General features: G+C 40.4%; 1 protein-coding gene across 2 annotated transcripts; it reads right to left on the bottom strand.

Annotated features, from left to right (window-relative positions):
• Nucleotides 1–777: 777 nt before the first annotated feature.
• Nucleotides 778–3,055, bottom strand: LOC306793004 (cilia- and flagella-associated protein 20-like). Of its 2 annotated transcripts, none has more exons than XM_079290417.1 (6): nucleotides 2,879–3,055; nucleotides 2,275–2,354; nucleotides 2,059–2,170; nucleotides 1,726–1,914; nucleotides 1,509–1,622; nucleotides 778–927 (listed from the first exon to the last, which is right to left on the bottom strand). In XM_079290417.1, the coding sequence occupies exons 1-6, from the start codon at nucleotides 2,960–2,962 to the stop codon at nucleotides 922–924; spliced, it is 585 nt and encodes a 194-aa protein (XP_079146543.1). In that variant the 5' UTR covers nucleotides 2,963–3,055; the 3' UTR covers nucleotides 778–921. The 2 variants fall into 2 exon arrangements, with proteins under 2 accessions (XP_079146543.1, XP_079146544.1); XM_079290418.1 differs by having other exon boundaries at nucleotides 778–924.
• Between the last annotated feature and the right edge of the window lie 7,315 nt (nucleotides 3,056–10,370).

Raw genomic sequence — 10,370 nt, 5'->3', positions numbered from 1 at the left:
ATCACCATATAAAAGTGAGATACTGTGTCATTTTACTTTTCTATGTTGTGAACTTCTTTCCAAATGCAGAGTGACAGTTGACTGATCATGATGACTCTGTTCTTTCCTCATTGAGCACATTTCAGGTTAATACTGTAACACCATTCATCAAGAATACTGTGTTGGCATTCCTTAATGAAATTGAAGTGCCTACTGTAAAAATAAATTGAATTCTAAATGTTTTGAGTATATTTTCAGATATAAAATCAGTCGGTATAAGAACATACTGGACACATTCAATGGTAGACACAACCATGGTGACACAACTCAAATAACATTATTTTCATTTGTATGAATCTTATATTGACTCAATTAAGTTTACTTTTATTTGTCTTTATGTTGTGAGATTTCTTGAAAAAGTAAAATAGAGTTTAACACGAGAAGCTTCAGATGAGACCGTCGGAGTTCTTCTGAGGATTTGTTGCATCTCCCAGTTCGTCTCTTTGTAGCACTTGCTGTTTCCACATTATTACTGCGCTGTCTGCTCTTGGAATGGTATGTAATGCTGACGATGCATCTTTAAGTTGAATTGTTTTATATGACGAATGGACCCGTCTATTGAGCCTTCATTTTATTAGAGGTTAACAGTGGAGTATCCTAAATTTACTGGTTATGATCTTTTCTAGCGCATGTAACATGGCTGCTGTAGAATGCGTGGCACAAACTATTGTTCCTAAAAAACTGATATCATCTTTAAACCATTACAGTTAGCATTGAAAACTTTGAGGGCAGATAATAGTCCATAAAAAAACTTTATTTTGCAGAAAGCAACAGAAGACGGCACTCAAAATTTACAAATCACAAAGTCACACTAATAAACACAGAAAATAATACGGCTGAACTCCATGACAGGTCTGGTGGAATAGAGCAGGACCAGCATCTCTACTGCTGCAAGAAACAAACACACACAAACAAACAAGTGTTAGACAAACTTCTAAAGATCCATAAGTAGCATCACTGTGATGTGTATTCTATATATTACTTCAATAACATCAGTGTAACATTTCCACAGTAGCAGCAACAGAGCAACCGAGGTGTTTACGTTCATTTGTTGTATAACTTGATCATTATATTTTTGAAGTCAATGAGAATTGAGAAATACTAAACTTTTTTATAAAAAGTGTTTATTAGTGTAAGTTTAGCATGAATGAATGTCACATTTTGCATTTGTGTGTTTGCAGGTTGATATAACCTTTTCAAAGGCAAGCATTTCATAATCTCACACACATTGTATTCTGCCTTAAAGCCATTATTTGCCACACCGCATTTACAGTATTAGTGCACATCCTGAAATTAGCACCCTAACGTACTGAATTGAGGATTGATGTTGAATCTGGAATCGTTTTGAATCGTGACCCGAAGAATAGAAATTTAATTGAATCATGAGATACCAAAAGATTCATTCCCCTATTAATTGTGCGGTTATATGCTGTGTGTGTGTGTGTGTGTGTGTGTGTGTGACGTTTCACCTTAGCTTTCTGGTTCTGGACAGGCAGGTAGAGTTTAAACTCAGCAGGGAGCTCGTCCTCCGAGTACAGTCGGTCTGAGAAATAAACTCTGCGTATTCTACAGTTGGCGTGGATCTGAGAGGAAAACGGTTCAGAAGTTAGCATCAGAAATGAGGAGCTACAGTCACACAAGTGCATCTGGAGACGGCTGGTTCCTCGTCCGTGTCCGTGCACTAACCTGTACACGCAGCGTCTCGATGTAGTTTGTCCCGTAGGCCCTCCTGGTGAAGTCCGACAGGTTAAACTGGATTTGGTTCCAGCCATCGTCCAGCCTCATAGGCATGGTGCAGGTGAACGGATTCACTCGTGTCCTGCTTGCGTAGGTGCTTACCCGAAACCGCCGGCGAACGTTTTTATCATCTAACACCTAAACGTTTTTTGTTTTTTTCAAAGATGGGAAGGAAGCATGAATCTGGTGACTTCAAGGAACAAACCCATATGCGTCACAGATTTGTTTGTTCTGACACCAAGACATGGAAGTCGTCTGCATCTGCAGGAATGCCTACCCTACCTCGACTTCAAAGGTGAAATGCTTCTTGAGATTCTTGATTATCATAACAAGAAAAGGAAGATTGATGCCCAATGTCTTCTTGGGGTCTGCGGGACACGTTATATACGTGGTACTGCAGGGAGTAGATGAAACAGAAAGACAAGGGAGATGAAGGAGGGTGACGAGTGCTTGTAATAGGTTGAGCCGAGCTGAAGAATCAGTTAAACGTAAACTCACCAGACGTTTATCCCCTCCACCTCCAACACCGAGGAGCGGATGTCAGCGTCCGTGATTCTCTTGATGTGACCATTACTCACCTGTGAACACACAGAAATATCATGAGCTTTAACTTACATGGAGAAAGCTGTATCTCACTGGTAAAGGAGCTGTGGCAGAACCCCATTGAGTTTGTGTCCTTTTGTTTTTATTTGTCGTCTTTTTGGAAAAACAGCTCACACCATAAGCCTGTATTGATTTGAAATTGAGTTAAGCTCAATGTGCTCTACAAAAAAGCCTCTTGGACCAACATTTCCATGTTTCATCAACACCACAAGTCCGTAAAATCATTGAAAATCATCATCGTAATAACTAAACAGGGAATTCATGTGTTTATACTTTTTTGCTGAAGCAGATTAACCCCACCTATCACATGTTCAATGGAAGCTTCATATGAAACGTTCCCTAACAGAAGCTCACTCGGCTGTTTCAACACTGCATCCAAAGCACACTCCAACAGAGAGACGGCAGTTATAATACAGCTAAAGCTTTAAGCCCAAAACACGTACCGCCAGTTAGCTTTAGCACGGCTAGCTAACACGGCTATATTCGGTTCATATCTCACCTTTTTATCCCAAATCTGAAGCGGTTTGCTCCCGATGCTGTATAAGATAGACAAGAATCCGCTCTGAAAAGTATTTTTGAACATCTTTTTAGCGTTTTGTCCACCGTTGTGTGTGTGTTTTAGTCTGTTAGGTTAACTAAAACTGTTGCTAGATAACAAGCGTGACGTTTGTTTACATATTTGGTTTCCGTTCCCATCGCTACCGGTTCCGTTTCCGGTTCCAGAGATGAAAAGGTTTTGTTTAAATAAAAAGAGTTGTGTATTTTTATATTCTCAAACATAAAAGAAGAAGAGCACTGTTCACATTGACATTTTATTTCTGTGAGTTTGCACCTCTCCATTATTTTAGCGTTGTTTCCGCCGGATCTTAAATGGTAACGCAACTCGGTCGCCGTGGCAACAAAAAGCCTGACCGATGTACAGACCGTATACTGAATATTGTATAAATCACAGAAATGTTGATTCATCAATTACTCTAATACATACTACAAAGCGATTGATATATATATATTATGAATGACAATCAATTTTATATAACAATCATAATAATTGAATATGCTTTTTTTCACATTTATTTTATATATCAGGCTACAATGATGAGTTAGTATTTTTAATAAAACCTAATTCCATGCCATAGTACCTTAATTTCACTTTTCATGAATTATTGCCCAGCATTGGGCTGCATTATAATTTGCCACACTAAATAAATACTAAATTAACTGTTAAAATGATTAAATCCTGCTTCATTTGATATAAATGTATTCCTGTTCATTGTCAATATGGTCATAATTCTGCACTGCACTTCCCTAAAGTTTTGGAGACAAAAAATGTAAAATAATTGTCAAAGGGATGAAGCACATGCAGAAAAATCCAGACTTTAAATCCCCAGTTTGGTTACTATACTTGCAAAATGCAATTCAATAGCTTCTGTTCATTTGACCCTCACTGGCTGCTAAAAGCCTGCAACTTTCAAACTATGAAAGATAATCAAGCAATGATACTTTAGTCATTTTTTCTCAGACTCTAGAAAGCTCCTCCAGACCCACAGAAAACATTTGCTGTCCTCCAGCGAATTGACTTTTATATGTTGAATTGTTAGTGTACCCCACTAAAGTGCTGAGTGGGACATCCTCCTCTCTGTCTCCAGCACTTTAAACAAGCTGGGATAGATCATCTGACAATGATTTCAAATATTTGAACAAGCTGTAAAAACATTCAATCAAACATCAGCAAGGACCTTTGCAACAGACATCACCAGCAATGCATCATGAATCATAAATCCCTTTTCAGTTTCATATGAACTAAAGATGAATTCATTCACGAGTATTCAGGTTGGCTCTGTTCTACGACAGTTTGTTTGACATTCTGTCATGTACCGTACATAGTTGATACACACACGCACATGGACGCACACACAAAACACACACACACACACTCGAGAGAGAGTGGTGGCCACCTCTCTGTTTACGTCACTGTGCTTCACTCCAAATATTATATCTCTGTTAAAATAAATGCAAAAGACCATCTCTCTCTCTCTCCCTCCCTCTCTCTCTAACTGTGTGTGTAAATTGAATTCAACGGGTTCACAGGCTGGCAGCTTTGTAAAAACATGTACAGAAACCTCTCTTCTCTGATTGAGTCAGGTATTTACACAGAGACAAACACACTTTTTCCCCCTACAGACCCTTTGAACGTGGGACCACCCCGGAGACAGCTTTAAATAAACGTATTCAAAACCTACTTGAATGAAATAGTCCATTCCGGTCTCTTCTTCCTTTTGTCTCATAAAGACAAGATAGGGTTCGTTTTTGCAAATCTTTCTTTCTTTTGTATTTACAAATCTCTTACTCAACTGTTATTTCAGATGTTTTTCTGACAGTTTCTTGTCGGCCTTTTATGATACTAAGCTCTCTCCCTCCAAATCCGGAGAGGTGGTCAAAATAGAAGGAAAGTACAGGGCAGGAAGACTCTTTTCTACTGCATTCTGTTCTATATTGTGTTTATTCCTTCTGTGCACCATTGTGGGACAGGGGGGTGACATGAGAGGTCCAGCTTCCTGACTGTACACTCTGCTCTGCTGGAGCAATCGTCCCGCCCAGAGAGGTTCACATCCCAACTCTACTCACTCTCTTGTCTACTAGAGAAACTAGAGAACAACGGAGGAAAGAAGGAGTAGAAGAGCAACTCTAACTTTATCATAATAATATAAACATTAAAACGTTAAGAGGTTTTTGGTGGATCTACTGGACAAGGGCTGTTTCGCTCTCTTTGCCTCCTTTGAAGGTATGTCTAATACGACAGTGTAGAAATACTCTGGTACAGTAAAAGCACTAATACGACAGTGTAGAAGTACTCTGGTACAGTAAAAGCACTAATACGACAGTGTAGAAGTACTCTGGTACAGTAAAAGCACTAATACGACAGTGTAGAAATACTCTGGTACAGTAAAAGCACTAATACGACAGTGTAGAAGTACTCTGGTACAGTAAAAGCACTAATACGACAGTGTAGAAGTACTCTGGTACAGTAAAAGCACTAATACGACAGTGTAGAAGTACTCTGGTACAGTAAAAGCACTAATACGACAGTGTAGAAATACTCTGTTACAGTAAAAGCACTAATACGACAGTGTAGAAGTACTCTGGTACAGTAACAGCACTAATACGACAGTGTAGAAGTACTCTGGTACAGTAACAGCACTAATACGACAGTGTAGAAGTACTCTGGTACAGTAACAGCACTAATACGACAGTGTAGAAGTACTCTGGTACAGTAACAGCACTAATACGACAGTGTAGAAGTACTCTGGTACAGTAACAGCACTAATACGACAGTGTAGAAGTACTCTGTTACAGTAACAGCACTAATACGACAGTGTAGAAGTACTCTGGTACAGTAACAGCACTAATACGACAGTGTAGAAGTACTCTGTTACAGTAACAGCACTAATACGACAGTGTAGAAGTACTCTGGTACAGTAAAAGCACTAATACGACAGTGTAGAAGTACTCTGGTACAGTAAAAGCACTAATACGACAGTGTAGAAATACTCTGTTACAGTAAAAGCACTAATACGACAGTGTAGAAGTACTCTGGTACAGTAACAGCACTAATACGACAGTGTAGAAGTACTCTGGTACAGTAAAAGCACTAATACGACAGTGTAGAAATACTCTGTTACAGTAACAGCACTAATACGACAGTGTAGAAGTACTCTGGTACAGTAAAAGCACTAATACGACAGTGTAGAAGTACTCTGGTACAGTAAAAGCACTAATACGACAGTGTAGAAATACTCTGTTACAGTAAAAGCACTAATACGACAGTGTAGAAGTACTCTGGTACAGTAACAGCACTAATACGACAGTGTAGAAGTACTCTGGTACAGTAACAGCACTAATACGACAGTGTAGAAGTACTCTGTTACAGTAACAGCACTAATACGACAGTGTAGAAGTACTCTGGTACAGTAAAAGCACTAATACGACAGTGTAGAAGTACTCTGGGACAGTAAAAGCACTAATACGACAGTGTAGAAGTACTCTGTTACAGTAAAAGCACTAATACGACAGTGTAGAAGTACTCTGGTACAGTAACAGCACTAATACGACAGTGTAGAAGTACTCTGGTACAGTAACAGCACTAATACGACAGTGTAGAAGTACTCTGTTACAGTAACAGCACTAATACGACAGTGTAGAAGTACTCTGTTACAGTAACAGCACTAATACGACAGTGTAGAAGTACTCTGGTACAGTAACAGCACTAATACGACAGTGTAGAAGTACTCTGGTACAGTAAAAGCACTAATACGACAGTGTAGAAGTACTCTGTTACAGTAACAGCACTAATACGACAGTGTAGAAGTACTCTGGTACAGTAACAGCACTAATACGACAGTGTAGAAGTACTCTGGTACAGTAACAGCACTAATACGACAGTGTAGAAGTACTCTGGTACAGTAACAGCACTAATACGACAGTGATGTCAGTGAGAGAGGATCTGGATCTGGATTTGTTCAACTTCATCACAGAGAATGTTTGTTCACAGATGTAGGTCGATCCAAAGAGAACATCTTCTGATCATGCCTCCTCATGTGTTTAAAGTTCTCTTCTTTGAGAGAAGAATAAAACTCAATAAAACTCCAGCAGTGATACTGACTTAAAGTGCTCTGCAGTACTGCATCAGACTGCAGGTGAATGAGTTGGAGCTGAACATCACTGGGAGCATTATCCCCACTGCACGTGAAGGAGAAGAAATCATGTTTCACTCTCAACTCTTTTGAAGTCTTGAAATGGCCTTAAACTCACCATGCAGTGCCCCTAACATGGATGAGTACTTGTGGAGATGTTCAACTGATGGTGTGGCTTCTTTCAGGGTTTGCAGATGGGTGAGAGTGTTGCCTGCATCTGGCTTGAAAGAAACTGCAACTTTGTCATGAAAGCCTTCACCAGGCTGCATGTCATGTGCAAAGAGGCCCTTGCCTTGCAGTTTGGTATTCAGATCAGTCATTAGTGCAGTCCAGTGGTGGTGCCGTCAGGGCCAGCTAAGCCTTCTGTGCTGGACTGAACAGAATCACAAAGTTAGAGCTATTTTATAATTTAATAACAATAAAGATTCAGCCCCTATTTCTCTATGCTATGCTAACCTGAGGACGCCGGCATTCCGAACGTTCCCGGTGTTCCGAACGTTCCCGGCATTCCGAATGTCCTTTTGAACCCGGAACAACAACAAAAAACAGCTGGGGCCGGGGTTCCGAACGTTAGCCGTTCCCGGCGTTCCGAATGTTCCCGGTGTTCCGGGATGATCAGATGTAGCTATGATGGTAGCAGTCGCCCAATTGCAGATTCAGCTTGAGCAAAACCTTTTCCTATTGTGTTCAAATCAGGCCCATAGGAGCTACATTGTATTAGAACAGCGGTTCCCAAACTTTTTAGGCCACGCACCCCCTTCTACATCCCGACCGGGTTCGCGCACCCCCCCCCCCCCCCATTAATAAAAAAAAAAAAAAAAAAGAAGCAACAGAGCCTTTTAAGCCTTCATAGCCGCATAAGAATCGGACCAATGAGAGAACAGTTTGCTCGCGCGTGGCATTTGTTTACAAGATTTAGTCCGCTGTTAAATGTTGCAGTGTGAACACAAACCGAACAAAGGAGCAACTGCAACAAAGCAAACGAACTGAAGGTGTGAAAACGCCCTGAAACACTGCAACAAAGTTTCAATAACTTTCAGTGACACACGGCGTCACTTTTATAGAGCAATACGGATGCGAGGACACACGCACAGGCTCAGAGGCAGATTATCACATTTAATTTACAATTAATGAGCGACTAATGTAGCCAGGATGTCTTCGGACAAAGCATCGATGCGGCGCGACAGTGTTGTTGGACACCGGGATCATGTCCAACTTTTTTGCTTCTTTCTCCCCAATCATACATTCCACCATCTCTCTGGCAGCTGGCGAGCTCACGTCTTCAGTGATTGTGTGCGGTAGCCCCTTTCTCGCTATTCTGTAACCAGATATGAAGCCCGTAGTGCGTCATTTATAGACCCAACACATGAATGAGACTGCAGTTGTTTTGGCTGTTTTGTAACTCCTCCAATTTGGATATAAACAATGTAAGGGGCTTTTGACTTGCACTGGCATGCTTGGTGTTCAGGTGGCGACGTAAATAAGAGCTTCAGACTGTTAGCCAGAACCTCACTGCACACCACGCACTGTGGCTTTGGGGAATCTGCGTTGCCAATCCAAGTGAAGCCCAGACACACATACTTTTCATCATATTTCCTCTTTTTTTCCCAGTCTGATGCTCTCTCTCGTTTCCTCTTTTTTCACCTTGACTCCGCGATGGGCCGATGTGCTCCCGATTTGTCTGTGCTGCACCTCTCCGTTCCCCTCGCCTCCGATTCCTCTCTCTCTCTCTGTCCCTCTCCTCTTTTACAACTGATAGCTTCAGATGTCCCACCTGACAGTTTTTAAATTAAAATTACATTTTTTTTTTACATTTAATATTATTACACCATCAGACCGCCATTACACTTTTCCTCTCGCGCACCCCCTAGAGGCAGCTCGCGCACCCCCAGGGGTGCGCGCACCCCACTTTGGGAATCCCTGTATTAGAATGTAGCTTCTTTACATTCTATTAGAATGTAAAGAAGCTACAGCGTATAGAATGATTCTATTGAAGTTATTCCTTTTTTGAATGTTTTAGACGAGTCACTAATCACTTTAAAAGAGTGATGATAGCTGATTTAACTTACAGACATGAGATTGATCTTCTCATGTCACTCTCTTTATACAATGATATAAATTCATCCCCGTTTTATTGATATCTTACGAAAAGTTACTTCTCATTTTTCGTGCGTTTTTCCTGCAAAAGTCCAGCAACATGAGTCTGTTTTGGCTTGTTACATGCATACTGTCTTTTCAAAATAAACTTCCATCTTCACACCTATAGTTATAGTTTCACACCTAACGGACAAGTAAGGGGCATGACCCCTGTGGCAACAAGAGGTCCTATCTCACAGTGTTATTTTTGTTTCATACAAGATTGCTTATTCTCTTTTATTTTCCATTGTCTGTGATGAGTTACGATCTATTGTTTATTATCAAGCAAATAATGTAGCAGGAAAAGCCTTAACCTTAAAAACTATGTCTGTCAGAGGTAATAAGACTATGAGAAGTGTCTTGTCCAATGATTTAAGAATGACCTGTTGTCTACCTTAGATGGACCCGGAGGTTGCAGAGAGCGGGAGGGAGAAGGGTACAAATATGGGGAGACAACAAAGGATCTTTGGGTAAACTTGGTTCCTTGTGATCTTAGTGCTTTTGACATTTTGCATGATCTTTTATTTCCATTTTTATTATTCATTTTTGTAACCTTTTTCTCAACTTTTTGTAAAAACCAAATAAAACTGGATTGTATTTTGTGCATTCCAACCTTGGACTTGAACAGGACTCAAGAGGCAGGGAACTTCAAAATAAAACAGGAAACAAAGTAAACCAAGATGACGACACAATGCGTTGTTCTCTCCGTCTCCAACACACAGACCACACGACAAGCTTGTCTCTGCTCAGCGTAAGTGTAGTATGTCGAAAAAGTCAAGGGGCTGTAGTTTAGTAAGTAAAAGTACACCTCAATTTAAGTAAAAGTACCTCATAGTCCCAGTACTAAAGTACATTCGACCATTAGACAGAGTCACCAGCCTGCTTTATCTGAACAAAGCATCCATTGACTGATCATGGAGGGGTTATCCAGGAGGCAGACATCTAAAATAAGTTGAATCAAGTGAACAGGAGATTTCTTTTTTGTTTTGAAAATCATTGTTCTAAACATTTGGGGTTGCAAACATCTAAATCCTTATTTTTCGTCAAATTAAAGAGGAGCCCTTCCTTTATCACACGTAACACGAGGGAAGTTCTGAAGGTGTTCAAGATGATGTGGTTCACCTCACTTCACACAGACCTATGCCTACTGTTGATTGATCAAGT

Source organism: Melanostigma gelatinosum (assembly GCF_949748355.1).
Source record: "Melanostigma gelatinosum genome assembly, chromosome: 19".
Taxonomy (NCBI): domain Eukaryota; kingdom Metazoa; phylum Chordata; class Actinopteri; order Perciformes; family Zoarcidae; genus Melanostigma; species Melanostigma gelatinosum.
Note: the sequence above shows the minus strand (reverse complement) of the source record. Positions and strands in the feature narration are given on the sequence as shown.

Coding starts and splice junctions, on each gene's coding strand:
- LOC306793004 (XM_079290417.1), bottom strand. CDS start 2,962: ATGTTCAAAAATACTTTTCAGAGCGGATTCTTGTCTATCTTATACAGC. Junction 2,355..2,878: donor TTCAGATTTGGGATAAAAAG/GTGAGATATGAA, acceptor GTGTGTTCACAG/GTGAGTAATGGTCACATCAA. Junction 1,623..1,725: donor TCGAGACGCTGCGTGTACAG/GTTAGTGCACGG, acceptor TTTTCCTCTCAG/ATCCACGCCAACTGTAGAAT.